At 48.3% G+C, this 21699-nt stretch overlaps 1 protein-coding gene across 1 annotated transcript in view; it reads right to left on the bottom strand.

The window, feature by feature from the left end:
- The window catches only part of micall1a (MICAL-like 1a), a 182658-nt gene that overhangs the window by 74071 nt on the left and 86888 nt on the right, over window positions 1–21699 (bottom strand). Inside the window, exons 8-9 of the mRNA XM_068019331.1 lie at window positions 18346–18668; window positions 5694–6148 (exon numbers count right to left, since the gene is read on the bottom strand). Of these exons, the coding sequence (XP_067875432.1) occupies window positions 5694–6148; window positions 18346–18668 (778 nt within the window). The remainder of the gene's footprint in view (window positions 1–5693; window positions 6149–18345; window positions 18669–21699) is intronic.

Here is a 21699-nt window from a genome sequence, read left to right as displayed (position 1 = left end):
CTCGCTCTTCCCCTCCCCTCTCTCTCTCGCTCTTCCCCTCCCCTCTCTCTCTCGCTCTTCCCCTCCCCTCTCTCTCTCGCTCTTCCCCTCCCCTCTCTCTCTTCCCCCCTCCCTCCCTCTCTTCCCCTCCCCTCTCTCTCGCTCCTCCCCTCCCCTCTCTCTCTCTCTCGCTCTTCCCCTTCCCCCTCTCTCTCGCTCTTCCCCTCCCCTCTCTCTCTCGCTCTTCCCCTCCCCTCTCTCTCTCGCTCTTCCCCTCCCCTCTCTCTCTCGCTCTTCCCCTCTCTCTCTAGCTCTTCCCCTCTCTCTCTCGCTCTTCCCCTTCCCCCTCTCTCTCGCTCTTCCCCTCTCTCTCTAGCTCTTCCCCTCTCTCTCTAGCTCTTCCCCTCCCCTCTCTCTCTCGCGCTTCCCCTCCCCTCTCTCTCTCGCACTTCCCCTCCCCTCTCTCTCTTCCCCTCCCCTCTCTCTCTCTCTTCCCCTTCCCTCTCTCTCTCTCTTCCCCTTCCCTCTCTCTCTCTCTTCCCCTTCCCTCTCTCTCTCTCTTCCCCTTCCCTCTCTCTCTCTCTTCCCCTTCCCTCTCTCTCTCTCCCGCTCTTTCCCCCCTCTCTCTTTCTCGCTCTTCCCCTCCTCTCTCTCGCTCTTCCCCTCCTCTCTCTCTTCCCCTCCCCTCTCTCTCTCGCTCTTCCCCTCCTCTCCCTCTCTCGCTCTTACCCTCCCCTCTCTCGCTCTTCCCCTCCCCTCTCTCTCTCGCTCTTCCCCTCCCCTCTCTCTCTCGCTCTTCCCCTCCCCTCTCTCTCTCGCTCTTCCCCTCCCCTCTCTCTCTCGCTCTTCCCCTCCCCCCGCTCTCTCGCTCTTCCCCTCCCCCCTCTCTCGCTCTTCCCCTCCCCCCTCTCTCTCGCTCCCCCTCCCCCCTTTCTCTCGCTCTTCCCCTCCCCTCTCTCTCTCGCTCTTCCCCTCCTCTCTCTCTCTCGCTCTTCCCCTCCTCTCTCTCTCTCTCGCTTTCCCTCCCCACTTTCTCTCGCTCTTCCCCTCCCCTCTCTCTCTCGCTCTTCCCCTCCCCTCTCTCTCTCGCTCTTCCCCTCCCCTCTCTCTCTCGCTCTTCCCCTCTCGGATAACCTCCTCTCTCGCTCTCTGCCTGTCGCCCTCACCTCTCGCTCTGCCTGTCGCCCTCCCCTCTCGCTCTCTGCCTGTTGCCCTCCCCTCTCCCTGTCGCTCGCCCCTCTCCCTCTCTGCCTGTCGCCCTCCTCTCACTGTCTGCCTGTCGCCCTCCTCTCACTCTCGGCCTGTCGCCCTCCCCTCTCTCTCGCCCTCTGCCCCGCTCCTCGCTCTCGCACTCTTCCCCACCCCTCACGCTCTTCCATCTTCCCCCTGTCTTGCTCTCCCTCACGCGCTCTTCCCCGCCACTCAATCTTCTGCCCTCCCAAAATGACACCCTCCCACCTCTAGCTCTCTGTCACCCTCCTCCACTCTCTGTCTGTCGCCCATCTCCCTCCCTGTCTGTCTGTCGCCCTCCCCTCTCTCTCACTGTCTGTCGCCCTCCTCTCCCTCTCTCTCTGTCTGTCTGTTGCCCTCATCTCCCTCTCTCTCTGTCTGTCGCCCTCCACTCTCGGTCTGTCGCCCTCCTCTCTCGCTCTCTTTCAGTCGCCCTCCACTCTCACTCTCTGTCTGTCGCACTCCTCTCTCGCTTGCTGTCTGTCGCCCTCCTCTCTCGCTCGCTGTCTGTCGCCCTCCTCTCCTGCTCTCGGATAACCTCCTCTCTCGCTCTGCCTGTCGCCCTCCCCTCTCGCTCTCTGCCCGTCGCCCCCCCCTCTCCCTCTCTGCCTGTCGCTCGCCACTCTCCCTCTCTGCCTGTCGCTCGCCCCTCTCCCTCTCTGCCTGTTGCCCTCCTCTCGCTCTCTGCCTGTCGCCCTCCTCTCACTCTCGGCCTGTCGCCCTCCTCTCACTCTCGGCCTGTCGCCCTCCCCTCTCGCTCTCTGTCTGTCGCCCTCCCCTCTCGACCTGTCGCCCTCCTCTCCCTCTCGCTCTCTCCATCTCGCCCTCTGCTCTCGCTCTCTGCCTGTTGCCCTCCGCTCTCGCTCTCTGCCTGTCGCCCTCCCATATCGCTCTCTGCCTGTCGCCCTCCCATATCGCTCTCTGCCTGTCGCCCTCCTCTCGCTCTCTGTTTGTCGCCCTCCTCTCGCTCTCTGCCTGTCTCCATCCTCTCGCTCTCGGCCTGTCGCCCTCCCCTCTCGCTCTCCTCTCCCTTTCGCTCTCTGCCTGTCTCCCTCCCCTCTCCCTCTGTCTGTCGTCTTCCTCTCCCTCTCACTCTCTGTCTGTCGCGCTCCTCTCCCTCACGCTCTGTCTGTCGCACTCCTCTCCCTCTCTGCCTGTCGCCTTCCGCTCTCCCTCTCTGCCTGTCGCCCTCCCCTCTCCCTCTCTGCCTGTCGCCCTCCCCACTCGCTCTCTGCCTGTCGCCCACCCCTCTCGTTCTCTGCCTGTCGCCCTCCTCTCCCTCTCTGCCTGTCGCCCTCCCCTCTTGCTCTCTGTCTGTCGCCCTCCTCTCCCTCTCGCTCTCTGTCTGTTGCCCTCCTCTCTCTCTCGCTCTCTGTCTGTCGCCCTCCTCTCCCTCTCGCTCTCTGCCTGTCGCCCTCCCCTCTCGCTCTCTGCCTGTCGCCCTCCCCTCTCGCTCTCTGCCTGTCGCCCTCCTCCCGCTCTCTGTCCGTCGCCCTCCTCCCGCTCTCTGTCCGTCGCCCTCCTCCCGCTCTCTGTCCGTCGCCCTCCTCTCGCTCTCTGTCCATCGCCGTCCTCTCGCTCTCGGCCCGTCGCCCTCCCCTCTCGCTCTCTCTGTCGCCCTCCCCGCTCTCTCTCTCTGTCGCCCTCCCCGCTCTCTCTCTCTGTCGCCCTCCTCCCGCTCTCTGTCCGTCGCCCTCCTCCCGCTCTCTGTCCGTCGCCCTCCTCTCGCTCTCTGTCCGTCGCCCTCCTCTCGCTCTCTGTCCGTCGCCCTCCTCTCGCTCTCTGTCCGTCGCCCTCCTCTCGCTCTCTGTCCGTCGCCCCCCTCTCGCTCTCTGTCCGTCGCCCCCCTCTCGCTCTCTGTCCGTCGACCTCCTCTCGCTCTCTGTCCGTCGACCTCCTCTCGCTCTCGGCCCGTCGCCCTCCCCTCTCGCTCTCTGTCTGTCGCCCTCCCCTCTCGCTCTCTCTGTCGCCCTCCCCGCTCTCTCTCTCTGTCGCCCTCCCCGCTCTCTCTCTCTGTCGCCCTCCCCGCTCTCTCTCTCTGTCGCCCTCCCCGCTCTCTCTCTCTGTCGCCCTCCCCGCTCTCTCTCTCTGTCGCCCTCCCCGCTCTCTCTCTCTGTCGCCCTCCCCGCTCTCTCTCTCTGTCGCCCTCCCCGCTCTCTCTCTCTGTCGCCCTCCCCGCTCTCTCTCTCTGTCGCCCTCCCCGCTCTCTCTCTCTGTCGCCCTCCCCGCTCCCTCTCTCGCCCTCCCCGCTCCCTCTCTCGCCCTCCCCGCTCTCTCTCTCGCCCTCCCCGCTCTCTCTCCCGCCCTCCCCGCTCCCTCTGTGTCGCCCTCCCACCCTCTCCCTCTCTCTCTGTCGCCCACCCTGCTTGCTCTCTCTCTGTCGCCCTCCCCGCTCTCTCTCTCTATCGCCCTACCCGCTCTCTCTCTCTGTCGCCCACCCCGGTCTCTCTCTCTCTCTGTCGCCCTCCCCGCTCTCTCTCTCTGTCGCCCTGCCCGCTCTCTCTCTCTGTCGCCCTGCCCGCTCGCACTCTCTCTCTCTGTCGCCCTCCCCGCTCGCTCTCTCTCTCTCTGTCGCCCTCCCCGCTCGCTCGCTCTCTCTCTGTCTGTCGCCCTCCCCGCTCGCTCGCTCTCTCTGTCTGTCGCCCTCCCCGCTCGCTCGCTCTCTCTCTGTCGCCCTCCCCGCTCGCACGCTCTCTCTCTGTCCCCCTCCCTGCTCGCACGCTCTCTCTCTCTCTCTGTCGCCCTCCCGCTCTCTCTCTCTCTGTCGCCCTCCCCGCTCTCTCTCTCTCTGTCGCCCTCCCCGCTCTCTCTCTCTCTGTCGCCCTCCCCGCTCTCTTTCTCTCTCTGTCGCCCTCCCCGCTCTCTTTCTCTCTCTGTCGCCCTCCCCGCTCTCTTTCTCTCTCTGTCGCCCTCCCCGCTCTCTTTCTCTCTCTGTCGCCCTCCCCGCTCTCTTTCCCTCTCTGTCGCCCTCCCCGCTCTCTTTCTCTCTCTGTCGCCCTCCCCGCTCTCTTTCTCTCTCTGCCGCCCTCCCCGCTCTCTCTCTCTGCCGCCCTCCCCGCTCTCTCTCGCTCTGCTGCCCTCCCCGCTCTCTTTCTCTCTCTGTCGCCCTCCCCGCTCTCTTTCTCTCTCTGCCGCCCTCCCCGCTCTCTTTCTCTCTCTGCCGCCCTCCCCGCTCTCTTTCTCTCTCTGCCGCCCTCCCCGCTCTCTCTCTCTCTGCCGCCCTCCCCGCTCTCTCTCTCTGTCGCCCTCCTCTCTCGCTCTCTCTCTGTCACCCTCCTCTCTCGCTCTCTCTCTGTCACCCTCCTCTCTCGCTCCCAAAGTGATACACATGAATTAAACACGCTACTTCCAGTCAGCACCTGAAAAATTATTCAGGACGTCAAGGAATGGCTGTAAGAGAAATTCATAGACAATGGTCTAATTTCTTCTTAAGAATGAGGAGCATAGCTACAGAAACAATTTAAACTATTTCTTCATTTGTTCAACCTGCACACTCAAGGTGCATTCATTATCAGTACAGGAACTGGTGGAGAGATACTAACAGGTCCAAATACAGAGACTTGGACCACATTGGTGGGACCACATCTGGAGTACTGTGTACAGTATTGGTCTCCTTATTTAAGGAAGGACGTAAATGTTTTCGAAGCAGTTAAGAGGAGGTTTACCAGACTAATATACCTGGAATGGACAGGTTGTCTTATGAAGAAAGGTTGGACAGGCTGGGCTTGTGTCTGCTGGAGTTTAGAAGAGTAAAAGGCAACTTTATTGTAACATATAAGATCCTGAGGGGGCTTGACAGGGTGGATGTGGAAAGGATGTTTCCTCTAGTGGAAGAATCTAGAACTAGGGGGGGGTCACCTAGTCGCCCATTTAAGACAGAGATGAGGAGAAATTTTTTCTCTGAGGGTTGTGAATCTTTGAAATTCTTCCTCTAAGTGGAAGCAGAGTCCTTAAATATTTTTATGGCAGAGGTAGATAGATTCTTGATAAGCAAGGGGGTGAAAGGTTATCGGGGGTAGGGGGGAATGCGGAGTCGGGTTAAAATCAGATCAGCCATGATCTTATTGAATGACGGAGCAGACTCGAGGGTCCGAGTGGACTACTCCTATACCTAATTGATATGTTCGTATGTCCTCCTGAGCTGTTTGACCAAGGCATGTATCACAATAGACTGCAAGCTAAAATTGAGGCAGGCAGACACAAAGGATAAAGGGGAATTCTCGGATTTGGGGACAGCGTCAAACGGGCCACAAGCCACCGCCACCACCCCCTGCCCCCCCACCACCCACCAGGATGGGTGTTGCAGCCCCAGTGCATCACACCGTAAATAAATAATCAGTTTCTGATAGCTGCCTCTCACACAAGAATCACTACACACTGTTCCAAGAGGCAATCTATGCAGAACACACTCTGATATACTTGGCGACTTCTGTCCTGACAGAAGGAAATGCATTATCCAGTTATCCGACACCCCTATAACCTACCTTTGGCTGAAGGTCATTACAGGAGTATTTTAGTCTGTTTGATTCAGGGGATGAATGAGCAGGTAACATAGGACTACGGTTGACTGGAGGTTTAGGTGGAGGTCGGTGATGACTGGATGGTGTAGGACTCCCCGTATTTGAAAGAGGACTCCCGAGGGCCGCTGTCGGACTCCCGCCGGCCGCTGCCGGACTCCCGCCGGCCGCTGTCGGACTCCCGCCGGCCGCTGCCGGACTCCCGAGGGCCGCTGCCGGACTCCCGCCGGCCGCTGCCGGACTCCCGAGGGCTGCTGCCGGACTCCCGCCGGCCGCTGCCGGACTGTTGTCTGCTGCCTCAGCTTCAAACTTTCTGTGCAATTCTGGAGTAGACTTTGCAGAATTCCCTGAAATACTCTCCGTGCTGAGGGATGGGGAAGGACTTATTTCAGGGAAGGAATCATCATGCAGCGAGCGAGAGGCTAAAAGAAATGAATAACTCTGAATTAGTCCTCCAAGCTCGGGAAAGAAATGAAAACTGTAAATTGAAAATGTGTGCTCATTTCATTAAAGCCACAATATAAACACAAGCTGCTGTTAAAGCTTTCAACAGCAGTTCAGTTGGAAAGATCAGAGCAATTGACATTCACAATGTACATTTAACAAGAGATGGAATGTCTCTGTGGGAGTGCTTTTATCCTTAATACAATGTAACCTTTACAACATCAAGGAATGAAATTAACCCCAACTATATCCTACAAGAAGAAACACCTCCATAGTACCAAAAATGTACAAATTTCAGTCAATATTAATTCCAGTATTCCAAATCAGGTACATTTTTCTCCATCATTGAGCTGACTGGAATAGATCTTATCTCAAATTTAGCATTACGATTTGATATCAGATATCGGAAAGTATGGGCACACTCCTCAACTTGACCAGCACCACTTTACCTGACAGAATAGTGAAGGCAGATCTGAAACAGTATCACTGGCCACACCTTCCTCGGAGCTAAGGTAGTAGCAGAGGGCAAGTGATGATATTTATTTAGATTTTCAAACTGCATTCAACAAAGTTCCTTGTGTGGGTGGCAGGGAAGATTAAGGCTCCTGGAGTAGATGACAAATTGTCTGATGGACTCAGAACTGGCTCAGCAACAGAAAATAGGGAAATAGAAAAATAGGAAATAATCTTCCTGGTGAAAGACCACCATAGGATCCTGTTCTGAGCCTGCTATTGTTTTTAATATTTGTGAATGATGTGCAACAGGGCAAGAATCAGAGCATGATACAGCACAGGAGGCGGCCATTCAATCAGCTCTTTTACCATAGTCCTGTAATCCTTTTCCCTTCAAGTATCTATCCAATTCTCTGTTGAAAGTTACTATCAATCTGTTTCCATCACCCTTTCAGGCAGTGCATTCCACATCACAACAACTCACTGTGTAAAACAATGTTTCCTCATGTCGCCTCTGGTTACCGACCCTTTAGGGTAATAACATTTTTTGATAAAAATATATCTTCAGAGAGATTTGGGCAATTAGATAGCAAACGGATTCTAGCGTGGGTGTCATGCAGGCCCCCACCTGCCAAGGATCAGGCACATTAATTTCACCACATGGACGTTAAATTTCAAATTGTTGCTGGGAAGAAGAGAAGGGGTTGCCAGGTCCCTGGCTGGGAAGACATTTCTGCATAGTGACAGACAGTGTTTGGAACAAAGGAGCTAGCCCCTGCTCCAATAATCCACAAACAGACGTGGTCAAACCAGTTAGTCACATGACTAACCTGCTTGGCAGTCTGGGTTTTTTCCGAATTGTTCAGTTTGAACTCGGAGCCTGGAGAAAGCAGAATGCTCCTGGACTGAAGACGACCTCCTGTCTGTCTGCTCCCATCTCTTCTTCACAGAACTCCAAAACCCACTGAAGTTACATGAACCCGAAGAGAGAAAAGTCTCCTACAATGAACAAGGTTTAAGAATAATACTGCGCCCCAACGAAAAGCAAGATCTACCTACAATCAAGGACTCTACAGTGAGTTCGAAGACCCATAATGAAAACTCTTCAAATATTGCCTCAAACTTTTCCACTTTATTTTTTTCCCGGTCTTTCTGTCCCTATCTGCATGTGTGTATCGCATATACATGCTAGCGTGGGCGCGTCATGTATTGTGGGCGTTAACCGAATTAGAATTTAAGTTTAATTAATTTCACTTTTCTTCTTTAAACCTGAGAAAACCTGTTGTGTTGGTTTCTTTGCCTTATAATTGGAAAGCAGTGAACAAACATTCATCAAGGGGGAGCTAAAAACATGGTGTGTTTAAAATTAAACCCTGTTACAGTAAGACCAGGTGAAGGCTGAAAGGGAACCCTAGACCTCTTTCTCACCTGGTCGTAACAGTGGGTAAAAGGAGGATAATGTGGACAGAGACAAGTTTCAGTAACATTGTGCAGGCCAATGGAGAGACCATGTCAGTGGTGTGCAGTTTTCGTCTCCCTATCTCAAAAAGGATATTGACACATCAGAAAGGATTCAGAAAGAATGGTCAGGAGCATTTCAGGCCTTGGGTACTAGGGTATAGAACACAAGAAATAGCAGCACAAAAGAAATAGCAGAAGTAGACCATATGACCCATCGAGCCTGCTCCGCCATTCAATACGATCATGGCTGATCTTGGGCTTCAATTCCACTACCAGCCCACTCCCCATATCCACAGCTTACCTTTCTACCGAGCTTTGTATCATGAGCAAATTTAGAAACATTACTCTCTGTCTCTTCATCCAAGTCATTAATATAGAGTGTAAATAGCTGAGGCCCCAGCACTGATCCTTGCGGCACTCCACTATTCACTGCCTGCCAACTTGAAAATGCCCCATTTATGCCTACTCTTTGCTTCCAGTCTGTTAACCAATAACCCCCAACACCATGAGCCCTTCCTTATCTTGCCTATTAATCTTTTATGTGGCACCTTATCGAATGCCTTTTGGAAATCCAGGTATACTACATCTACTGGTTCCCCTTCATCTACACTACTCGTTACATCCTCAAAAAACCCGAATAAATTTGTCAAACAGGATCTCCCTTTAATAAAATCATGCTGACTTGTTCTAATCATACTATGCTTTTCCAAGTGTAATGTTAAAACTTTTTCAATAATAGTTTCCAGCATCTTCCCAATGACTGATATCAGGCTAACTGGCCTGTAGTTCCCTGTCTTCTCTTTACCTCCTTTCTTGAAAAGCCGCGTAACATTTGCCAACTTTCAATCTGACGGGACCATTCCTAAATCTAAGGAATTCTGGAAAATCAAAGCCAACGCATCCACGATCTCTGCAGCTATCTCTTTTAGAACCCTAGGGTATAGGCCATCGGGTCCCGGAGACTTGTCAGACTTTAGTCCCTCAAGTTTCTCCAATACTTTTTCTCGGTTGATATCAATATCCTTAATTTCCTCACTTTTTAGCCCCTAGGTTACTGCCTATTTCTGGTATGGAACTTGTGTCTTCTACTGTGAAAACAGACACAAAATATTTGTTCAATGTCTCTGCCATTTCCTCATTACCCATGATGATTTCCCCTGTATCTGCCTCTAAGGGACCAACGTCTACTTTCACTACTCTCTTCCTTTTTACGCACTTATAATTCTCTTACAATCTGTTTTTATATTGCTGGCTAGTTTACTCTCATTCTATTTTTTCCCTGATCAACTTTTTGATGGCCCTTTGCCGGTTTCTAAAACACTCCCAATCCTATTTTTTGCAACATTGTAAGCCTCTTCTTTTCGTCCAATACGCTCCTTAACTTCCTGAGTGAGCCACAGATGGGTCTTTCTTGACGAGTTTTTGTTTTTGTTGCTGAACCCTTTGAATTGTTTCTTTAAATGTTTCCCACTGTTCATTTACCGCCATACCTTCCAGTCAATTTACTCAATTAACCTTAGCCGGTTCTCCCCTCATACCTTCGTAACTGACTTTAAGTTTAAGATTATTGTTTGTGATTGAAATATGTCATTTTCAAATTTAACATGAAATTCACTGGTATTATGATCACTATTTCCCAGTGGATATTTTACTATGACATTGCTTATTAACCCTGCTTCATTACACATCATGAGATCTAAGATAGCTTTCTCCCTAGTCGGTTCTATAATGTATTGCTAAATTTCCCGTTACCCAGGCCCCCCTCCCCCCACCCCCGTTAGTTTAAAGCCCTGTCCACAGCCCATAATGCAATTGGCTGGGACACTGGTCCCAGCCCGGTTCAAGTGAAGGCCATGCCAATGGAATAGCTCCCTCTTCCCTGAGTACTGATGCCAGTGCCCCAAGAATTGAAACGCCTTCTTCCCACAGCACGCTTTGAGCCATCCGTTTAGTTCTCTAATTTGCTTGACAGCTGTGCCAAGTTGCATGTGGCTCAGGTAACAATCCGGAGATGATTACCTTTGATGTTCTGCGATTTAGTTTGAGCCCTAACTCCTCAAATTCTCTAAGCAGATAATTTCTGGTTTTACCTATGTCATCGGTTCCCATATGGACCACGACAACTGGATCCTCCCCGTCCCACTCCAGGTTCCTCTCCAGCCGCGATGAGATGTCCTTAACCCTGGCACCGGGCAGGCAACACAGCCGGCGAAGCTCCCGGTCTTGGTTACAGAGAACAGTATCTATCCTCCTGACTATACTGTCTCCTATCACTACCACATTCCTCTTCACTTCCCCCACTGGAACGCATCTTTTACTATGGTGTCATGGTCAGTCCACTCATCCACCTTGCAGTCCTTCTCTTCATCCACACAGGTAGCAAGGGCCTCGTGCCTGTTGGACAAGGTCAGGGGCTGAAGCTCCTCCATCACTACATGCTGATTCCCCCAACCTGCCTCACTTGCAGTCACACCCTCGAAGGTAGAAGGTATAGAAAAGGCTCAAGCTACTGAATTTATTTTCTTTGGAGTAGAGACTGAAAGGAGACATAATTTATGTCTTCAAAATGAAGAAAAGTTATAATTTTATAGTAAGCAAACTGAAGTGAGACCAAAGGGTCAAGATTTAGCACTAGAATGCATTAATAAGCTGAGAAGAATCACTGTAGTCGTGAGGGACCCTTTGAATGAAGGGATACTTGACAACTATTCTGGGATTTTATAACTCAGTACTTAAGTGACTCAAACAGCCTGTGTAAACATGCTGTCCTTGCTTCACTAAGAAAAGAGATAAGGGGAAATTAGAGACAAGACAGACAACAATAAACCATGGGAACTTGCAGCATCAAAGCTGGGGGCTGAGATAACAGGAAACATTTGTTGGGGCCATACAATCCAGTTCATTGATCAAGTCGTAAACCTGGTATGCGTTGGGGGTAGTGTGATCAATGAGTAATGACTATTGTACCCTATAAATGTGTGCTGTAAACTCTACCATTGAGAAGGCTCGCGGGTGGGGGTGGGGGGGTAACTGAAATCTTCTCCCTTGCATATACTCGAAATAAAGTCTTTATTTGTTTTAAGATCGTGGACTCGAGAGTAGTTAGATTTTTCCACAACAAGGTTGAACATTGAACACATAACAGGACACAAGTATAAAATCCACATGCCTTCAGTGAAATTAGAGATTGCAAAGAACTTTCCTCCCATAGGACTGTGTACCTGAAACAGATTTTCAAAGAAAGCAGCTGATTCAGGGACACCTGGCACCTTTAAAAGGGGGCTGAATTGAAATCTATTTTGGGGGGGGGGGGGGTAGAGTTGGGGAACAAGAGCTAGCAGTGCTTACTGCTGCTTTCAGGTCCAGGCAGAATAATCGTACAGATTCTGGATGGCGAGGGCTTGATCAGTCAAATGCATTTTCCTTGCTTTATGCCAGTGGAAGAAATATCTGAAGATGCATGACGGGATGGCTACATGTCCATCTATGGAGATGCTCTTATTGGGCTCAAGAAGAAATGGCATTTGTGCAGCTATGTGGATTTTCCTTCTTGGTGCATGGTATGGATTTCATAACATAGTGGCTTCCATTCCCTTGCGTAAGATTTTGAAACCCAGGTATTGTATGTCCAGGAATTTATTTTAGCTTACCGAAGGAAAGATAAACTTGCCACAGAGGGAGTGCACCAAAGGTTCACCAGACTGGGATGGCGGGACTGTCCTATGAGGAGAGATTGAGGAGACTGGGCCGATATTCTCTAGAGTTTAGAGGAATGAGAGGTGATCTCATTGAGGCATACAAAATTCTTACAGGGCTCGAAAGGGTAAGTGCAGGAAGGATGTTTCCCCTGGTCGGGTGAGGGGAAGGGTGCGGGTCTACAATCAGGGGACACAGTCTCTTAGAATAAGAGGTAGGCCATTTAGGACTGAGATGAGGAGGAATTTCTTCACTCAGAGGGTGGTGAATCTTTGGAATTCTCCAGAGAGCTGTGGAGGCTCAGTCATTGAGTATATTCAAGACAGAGATTGATAAGATTTCTAGATATTTAGGATATCAAGGGATATGGGGATAGTGCGAGAAAATGGCATTGAGATAGATCAGCCATGAACAAAGAATACAGCACAGGAACAGGCCATTCGGCCCTCCAAGCCTGTGCCGATCTTGATGCCTGTCTAAACTAAAACCTTCTGCACTTCCAGGGTCCGTATCCCTCTATTCCCATTCTATTCATGTATTTGTCAAAATGCCTCTTAAACGTTGCTATTGTACCTGCTTCCACCACCTCCCCCAGCAGCAAGTTCCAGGCATTCACCACCCTCTGTGTAAAAAACTTGCCTCGCACATCCCCTCTAAACTTTGCCCCTTGCACCTTAAACCTATGTCCCCTAGTAACTGACTCTTCCACCCTGGGAAAAAGCTTCTGACTATCCACTCTGTCCATGCCACTCATAACTTTGTAAACCTCTATCATGTCGCCCCTCCACCTCCGTCGTTCCAGTGAAAACAATCCGAGTTTATCCAACCTCTCCTCATTGCTAATACCCTCCAGACATTGCAACATCCTGGTAAACCTCTTCTGTACCCTCTCCAAAGCTTCCACATCCTTCTGGTAGTGTGGCGACCAGAATTGTACGCAATATTCCAAGTGTGGCTTAACTAAGGTTCTGTACAGCTGCAGCATGACGTGCCAATTTTTATACTCTATGCCCTGACCGATGGAGGCAAGCATGCCGTATGCCTTCTTGACTACCTATTCCACCTGCGTTGCCACTTTCAGTGATCTGTGGACCTGTACGCCCAGATCTCTCTGCCTGTCAATACTCCTAAGGGTTCTGCCATTTACTGTATACTTCCCACCTGTATTAGACCTTCCAAAATGCATTACCGCACATTTGTCCGGATTAAACTCCATCTGCCATTTCTCCGCCCAAGTCTCCAACCGATCTATATCCTGCTGTATCCTCTGACAATCCTCATCACTATCCGCAACTCCACCAACCTTTGTGTCGTCCGCAAACATACTATTCAGAGCAGCTACATTTTCCTCCAAATCATTTATATATACTACAAACAGCAAAGGTCCCAGCACTGATCCCTGCGGAACACTACTAGTCACAGCCTTCCATTCAGAAAAGCACCCTTCCACTGCTACCCTCTGTCTTCTATGACCAAACCAGTTCTGTATCCACCTTGCCAGCTCACCTCTGATCCCGTGTGACTTCACCTTCTGTACCAGTCTGCCATGAGGGACCTTGTCAAAGGCTTTACTGAAGTCCATGTAGACAGCATCCACTGCCCTTCCTTCATCGATTATCTTCATCACTTCCTCAAAAAACTCCATCAAGTTAGTGAGACATGACCTCCCCTTCACAAAACCATGCTGCCTCTTGCTAATAAGTTCATTTGTTTCCAAATGGGAGTAAATCCTGTCCTGAAGAATCCTCTCCAATAATTTCCCTGACCTGATGTAAGGCTCACAGGTCCGTAATTTCCTGGATTATCCTTGTTACCCTTCTTAAACAAAGGAACAACATTGGCTATTCTCCAGTCCTCTGGGACCTCACCTGTAGCCAATGAGGATACAAAGATTTCTGTCAAGGCTCCAGCAATTTCCTCCCTTGACTCCCTCAGTATTCTGGGGTAGATCCCATCAGGCCCTAGGGACTTATCTACCTTAATGTTTTTCAAGACGCCCAACACCACCTCCTTTTTGATATCGACATGACCCAGTCTATCTACACTCCCTTCCCTAGATTCATCATCCACCAAGTTCTTCTCTTTGGTGAATACTGATGCAAAGTATTCATTTAGTACCTCGCCCATTTCCTCTGGCTCCACGCATAGATTCCCTCCTCTGTCCTCGAGTGGGCCAACCCTTTCCCTGGCTACCCTCTTGCTCTTTATATACGTATAAAAAGCCTCGGGATTCTTCTTAATCCTGTTTGCCAATGACTTTTCATGATCGCTTTTAGCCCTCCTGACTCCTTGCTTAAGTTCCTTCCTACTTTCTTTATATTCCATGACCTAATTGAATGGTGGAGCAGGCTCGAGGGGCCAAATGGCCTACTCCTGCTCCTATTTCCTATACTTTGGCAGCAACTCCTTCCTTACTAAAGGATGCATTTAGTTCCTCAGCCATGGCCCTCTGCATCTAAGTGCAGATCCTCTTTTTGATCCCTAATCAGTCCCACCCCACCTCTTAATAACCTTTTACTATTTATATGCCTGTACAAGATTTTTGGATTCCCCTTTATGGTAACTTTAAGTCTTTTCGCCTCTCATTTCCTTCTTCACTTCCCCTCTCAACGTTCTATATTCAGCATGGTTCTCACTTATATTCTCAACCTGACATCTGTCATGCACATCTTTTTTCTGCTTTATCTTACTCTGTATCTCTTTCATCATCCAGGGAACTCTGGCTTTACTTGCCCTACCTTTCTCCCTCGTGGGAATGTACCTCGATCGTATGCGAGCCACCTCTTCTTTAAAGGAGGCCCATTATTCCGTTAGTTTTGCTGGCCAAGCTTGGATTCCAATTTATCTGGGTTAGGTCTGTTCTCACCTCACTAAAATTGGCTCTCCTTAAATTAAGTACTTTTTGACTCTAGATTGTTCCTTGTCCCTTTTCCATAGTTAACCTAAACCTTATGACACTCTGCTCACTGTCCCCTAAATGTTCTCCTACTCACACTTGATTCACTTGACCCACTTCATTCCCCAGAACCAGATGCAGCAATGCCTCCTTCCTTGTTCGGCCAGAGACATACTGATCAAGAAAATTCTCCTGGAAAAACTCTTACCCGCTCTGCCTTTACACTATTACCATCCCAGTTTATATTAGGATAATTAAAGTCCTCCATTATCACTACTCTATAGCTTTTGCACCTCTCTATAATTTCCCTGCAAATTTGCTCCTCTAGAGCTTTCCCACTGGATGATGCCCGAGAGGCCCCAGTAGTCTGTAGGTACCTCTGTTCTTTCTTAACTCTAACCAAATAGATTCTGTTCTCTGCGATACACTGTTTCAACATAAGAATCACATAACCCACATCTGATATTGAATCAGGTTCACAAAAGCCTGTTTCATCCAAAAATCTTGCAGATCATCAGACTGCGAAAATACTTTCTATGAGACGATGAGGATAAAATACTAGTGATACAAGGAAAATTAAAAATAAGTCAAGGGGCAGAACTAATTAGATTCAATTCCAGTTTTTTTTAAAAATGGTGAAGAAACTATTAAGATTAGGGGTAGACAAATCCTTAGAATCCGATGGTTCCACTCCAGGGTATTAAATTAATTAGGTGAGAAAATTGTTGATGCGTTAGTTATGATCTTTAGGAACTGCCCCCTTGGATTGGAAAGCTGCCAATGTCACTCCACTATTTAAGGATGAGAGAGAGACAAATATAAAATGATATATGCTTGCTAGTTTTTTTAGTTTTTTAGTTTTTAGAGATACAGCACTGAAACAGGCCCTTTGGCCCACCGAGTCTGTGCCGACCATCAACCACCCATTTATACTAATCCTACACTAATTCCATGTTCCTACCACATCCCCACCTGTCCCTATATTTCCCTACCACCTACCTATACTAGGGGCAATTTATAATAGCCAATTTACCTATCAACCTGCAAGTCTTTGGCATGTGGGAGGAAACCGGAGCACCCGGAGGAAACCCACGCAGACTCAGGGAGAACTTGCAAACTCCACACAGGCAGTACCCGGAATTAAACCCGGGTTGCTGGAGCTGTGAGGCTGCGGTGCTAACCACTGCGCCACCCTTAAGTCTTAAGTCTGTTATAGTAAATTACTAGACTTTGTTTTAAGGGACAGAATGATCGAGAATTTGAAATATTTTCTAAATAGTGAGCATTTAGAAACTGTGGATGAGCACAGAGATTTCGGGGTCAAAGTACAGAAATTACTAAAAGCTAGTGGACAGATACAAAAAAAATGAAAAAGACTCCTGGAACATTAGCCTTTATCTCAAGGGGGCTGGAATAGAAAGGGTAAAGTTATATTACAGCTGAAAAGAGTTCTGGTTAGACCCTAGTTGGAGTACCACATTCAGTTTTGGGCACCGCACATCAGGAAGGCTACACTGGCTTTGGAGGGGGCGTTAATTATATATTACCTGCGTTTAATTGTATGTAAGTGGTGGATATTAACTGAAGATTCACTTACACCCTCAAGTAGACACAGACCGAAAGTGTGGTTGCTGGGTTGAGATGTGCATGCTGGTAATGTGAAACTCTAAATAAATGCTTATAAAAGTGTGTGAAGACTGGCTCCAGTTCTATCCTTCACCAAATGGCTTTCGTGAGTATAACAGGGGTACAGCACAGATTCACCAGAATACTACCAGGGCTAAAATGGTTAAATTATGAGGACAGGTTGCACAGACCAGTTTTGTATTTCCTTGAGTATAGAAGATTAAGGGGTGATGTAATTGTGGTGTTTAAGATGAGTAAAGGTGGTGATAGGGTAGATAGAGAGAAACTATTTCCTCTGGTTGGGGAGTCTAGAACAAGAGGGCAGAACCTTAATTAGAGCTTTGCCAATCAGGGGTATTGAAGGAAGTGCCTCTTCACACAAAGGGTAGTGGAAATTGGAATCTCCCAACCAAAATTAAAAACATTGAGGCTGGGGACCAATTAAAAATTTCAAAACTAAGATTGATAGATTTTTGATAGCCAAGGATACGAAGAGTTCTGCGGTTCTGGTGCCAAGGCAGGTTGATGGCAGAACAGGCTCAAGAGGTTGAATGGCCTACTCCTGTTCCTATGCTCGTTCCTTTATTTTGTGGACTGAGTGTATCTTTATTACTTGAAGTGCTACATTTTAAGAAATCTGTTTTAGCCTGAATACGCTGATTTGACAAAAAAGGCATTTATCACCATTTGGAACAAAATAGAACATAGTGAGTGTCACAGCTAATCTCAGGTGTGTTTATAATATAAATTCATCACTAACACCTCGCTCAGTGGTATGCTATCCCACTTAGGGCATGAAAATTGACACGTATGGCTTGCTCATGAAAACTGCCTTTCTGCCATAGGCATAATTTAAAAGAGCTGCAGCAAAACAATTGCACACCCTAGTTCACCGAACCATCACTCCACCACTCACCGAGCCCTCAACCCTCACTCACTGAACTGCCACACCCGTTACTCAGCAAACCGTCATCGAAACCCCACTCATTAAATCGTCACAGCCCCAGCCACAAAGCCTTCCAGATATTGTAAATGGGCTCTTGGTACTGAAATGCTGACCTACAAGGGATTCATCAGCAGCCAAAGAATGAATTGGCACAAAGATCTGTGACAAAATGGCTGAGAGAGCTGAACAGCAATCCTGCAAAAAGTGAGGTAGATGATCCCCAGGACTGAAAGAAGCTGCTAACAAGCTGTGGTAAAAGACATCAGCACCATATGCTGGCAACAAGAGCTGATTCTGTATCTCAAGCTGGAACACAGCAGATCCACGTCAAAACCGTCCACCATAGCAGACTGTGTAATCCACTTTACTGATCTCTGGGCATCCTCAAAGGATGACATACCAGCAGGTAGCTACACTTAACATCAGGTCACCAAACATAAAGACTGAGACAGACGTGAGGCTCCAGTGGATGGGGCAGTCAAGTTTTGTTACATTTTGTGGATATTAACTTAATACACATAGGAAGCAGCAGAGTTGTGATCTGACCCAGAAACAGGGGAAGGAGCGGCCTGAGCCAGCAGCTAATGTTCTATATGATGCAGGTGACATTACCAGTGCCCAAAATGTCTTAAAGGGCCCATGACTTGCTAACCAAGCTTATCCTGGTGGGTCCTGGACTGAAGGGTTATTTTAAATTGTATCTTCCTGCTTAGTTGTGGAACGGCTGCGCTTGGACATAGGTGGGTGTGTTTGAATGTCTTCTACAAAGTGCACCAGCTCCCTCTCCCTACTCAATAGTAAGGAAATACAGAGTATACAAAACCTAATACCTAAAGGGCAAAGGAGTGGTTATTTAGATAAACAGTAGACAACATCTGATTGGGATACTCTTTAAACCCACATTGGACAATCACTCTTCGATCAATAAGTACCAATGTTGCTCCACAAATCTCTGCAGGTGACTAGCATTAAATAATCAGGACAAGATTGCTGCCAAAAGGCTATTTACCACTCTGTGGACACAGCCATCCTTAAATATATAATATCCAACTTGAAACCAGCAGACCGAGAGAGCAGTAACTCAATACCAGGCTTACTTGAGGGCGATGCATTTGGTGCTCGGGGTGCAGGCCGCCTCTTGCTCCTGGGGCTGTTGGCCAGTTGAATCCCATACCATGGGTGGCTTGGTTTGGGAGTAGTCTCAGTCGACACTGCACTCTGCACATTTTCAGACACATCGTTTGTTTCCTCCTCATCATCCACTTCAAACGGGTTTAAGGGTTGGGACTCTCCTGTCTCCTGTTGAGCACTGCTGGAGTTGGCTTGAGTTCCAGGCCGGGGTGGTGCAGGCCTTCTTTTTGGCTCAGTATTTACCAAATCAATCCAAGGATGGTCTTTAGGTTTGATGTCTCCTGCTTTCCTGTTTGAAACAAATAAATGATCAGAAACCATGGGAATAGCACTGCCTCCTTTCAAGCTGATTTCACTTTCATACACAAGACACATTACTGCAGAAATTTTATTTCTATAAAGTAAAATTGCAGGGTGTTGGAGATGACATGATCAGGGCTGGGCTTAGTGACTCAGTGCTCAAGGCAAATAATACCCAAGCAACTTTTAAAACTAATATGCTACTGCATAGATTCAAATGCTTCAGTCTGCAAGTGGTGGCATTACTCAGTAAAGGCCTGCTCGGGTATAAAATTGAAACCCGACCCAACCACAGCCAACCCGAACCTGACCTGGACCCTTTAATTATTTTTCGTGCCCAACCCGACACGAATATCGTTCAAATGTTCTGGCAGCAGGCTATTCCTGCAGATGGAGTTGTGGGGAATCATGGGCAAGCCTGATCCCGTGAGTTCCCAGAGGCAGCACTATCCAGCCCGACACGACCCGAGCCCAAATGCTGGACACAGAAAATAGACCGGACCCGAACTGAACACATGTCGTCGGGTCTAGTCGAGTTCGGGCCGGGTAGCAGGCTTCATTATTCAGTATGACACTGTACAGCAAACATGCACTTTAAAGTTGTATCTATTTCGTATCAAGACATGCAGTTACAAGTTTAATGCATTGGCTAAGGGAATCATATTTTATGGAACACAACAGCCTCTTGAGTTTAGTTCTTTACCATACTTTTGAGGAAGTGGTCACATTCTCTGCTACTTACCAGTTATTTAAGCCATGTCTGTGCTCATATTACCATAATCGACTTTGAATTGATGGGCTTGCAGGATAAATACAATAGTCAACTGTCACGCTTACAAGAAGGGCGGCACAGTGGCGCAGTGGTTAGCACTGCAGCCTCACAGCTGCAGGGACCCGGGTTCGATTCTGGGTACTGCCTGTGTGGAGTTTGCAAGTTCTCCCTGTGTCTGCGTGGGTTTTCTCCGGGTGCTCCGGTTTCCTCCCACAAGCCAAAAGACTTGCAGGTTGGTAGGTAAATTGGCCATTATAAATTGTCACTAGTATAGGTAGGTGGTAGGGAAATATAGGGACAGGTGGGGATGTTTGGTAGAAATATGGGATTAGTGTAGGATTAGTATAAATGGGTGGTTGATGGTCGGCACAGACTCAGTGGGCTGAAGGGCCTGTTTCAGTGCTGTATCTCTAATCTAATCTAATCTAATCTAAGTGCGACGATGAAAAAATACAGACTAAAACTTAAGAGTTATAAAAGTTGACTTTACCTTTTTTTAAAAATGGACAATGCTGCAAAAGATGGCTGCATGTGTATTCGAACATTGCCACACTGTCTGTTTAGAACAAAGGATACCTAACTAGAATGAGAAATGTCAATTACACCCATCCTGAAACATTCCTGAATTGAATGGGTTCTCCTGAAACAAAGAAGGTATGAAGTGGAAACATCATAACCAGATTATTCTTATCCTGGGCCATTGTGTGATCACCATGGGGGAGAGACCAAAGTGTCTCCTATCAGAATATGATATGACAACTTTTACCTTAAAAAGGCAGCCCTAACGAGAGAGAGCGAGAGGCCCAGAAAGGAGCATCACCAAGAAATCCAGAAAGCCAGAAGGGAGGCGCCCTGCTGTAAATTCTACATTTTTAACCTATGCAGCATTGAATTGGAAGTGATCCTCTGACTTCAAACTGAACTTTCCACCTAGAGAGAAACCTGCAAACACCTCAGGCCTGTAACCAATGAGAATTTAACTTCCGAGAGAATTCAACAGGCTGACAGTGAACCCTGAAACCCTATCTCACTTGAAAACCATTTACCCCTTTTCCTCTCTATCTGTCTTTTGTGCGTGAGAGTGAATGCATGAGTGGATGCAGTTGTGACAATTTCGGGATAAGGCATATTGCTCAATAAATAATTCATCTTCTGTTTTACAAGAACACCTGCCATTCCTGTTCATTTGACTAATAAAACACAAAGGGGTTAAATCCTAATAACAAGACACTTGCTGCTGTCAGGTGGAAGTTGAACAGTGGGAACCACCCACACCCCTCACCACGTGGTGCAACACAATGAGAAACTAAGAAAATGGCTGGTGACTTGTGAGCTCTTTATCCAAAGCTAACTGCTCAAAGATACAAGTGTCTGATCACTAACAAACATTCCACAAAGACTGCATTCGTCATCGGATGGCCCTGTATTTAAAAAGCTGCAGCAGACAGGTTCACTCTCCCTTGCCAACCAGCTTAATCTCAGGCTGCCTCAGATTAACATCCACAGCTTAAAGTCCATTTTAAATTCGAAGTTTCTTTCAATGGTCGAGTGAAATAAAAGGAATGTTCTCCAGGTCTAGATAATTCAGTGGAACCGTCAGGGGGCTAGGGAATGGCAGCAAAAAGCAAATTGTTTGGATGATAGCCTCTTCCTCGTTTATATGTCAGCATGCCAGTAGAGCCCACTGACTGTGCTAAATCAAAAATGTGAAAGGAAGTTTACGACTCCTCCTCAAAAGCACACTAGTCAAAAAAAACAAGTTCAAGATCTGGAACATTCCACAGACTTGGAGGATAAAACCCCTGGTGTGGATGGATTGTACCTGTGCATATTAACAGCAGCTCAAGAACAGATAGCAAAGGCAGTATTAGATATTTATGAAAATTCATTAGAAAAGGGAATAGTGCCAGAGGACTGGCGGACAGCTAATGTGGTTCCTGTATTTAAAAAGGGAGATGGAACTCTGGACCAATTAGCTTAACATAGATGGTAGGAAAGATAATTGGATCTTGACTCAAAGAATAAGAAAAAATGACCTGGAAACTGAAAATATAATAAAGAATAGTCAGCACAGATTTCAAAAGAGAGGTTCATGCTTGCTCAACCCTACTGAATTCTTTTGAAGAGCTAACAGGGTAGGTTTGGATCTAAGTAGATGTAATTGTCAGGCGAGCACCCCCCCCCCCCCCCCCACCCCCGCCTGCCAAGACTGAGGCACACATTATTTTGCCACACGAACATTAAAACT

This window comes from Heterodontus francisci, chromosome 41 (genome assembly GCF_036365525.1).
Source record: "Heterodontus francisci isolate sHetFra1 chromosome 41, sHetFra1.hap1, whole genome shotgun sequence".
NCBI classification, from domain to species: domain Eukaryota; kingdom Metazoa; phylum Chordata; class Chondrichthyes; order Heterodontiformes; family Heterodontidae; genus Heterodontus; species Heterodontus francisci.
Note: the sequence above shows the minus strand (reverse complement) of the source record. Positions and strands in the feature narration are given on the sequence as shown.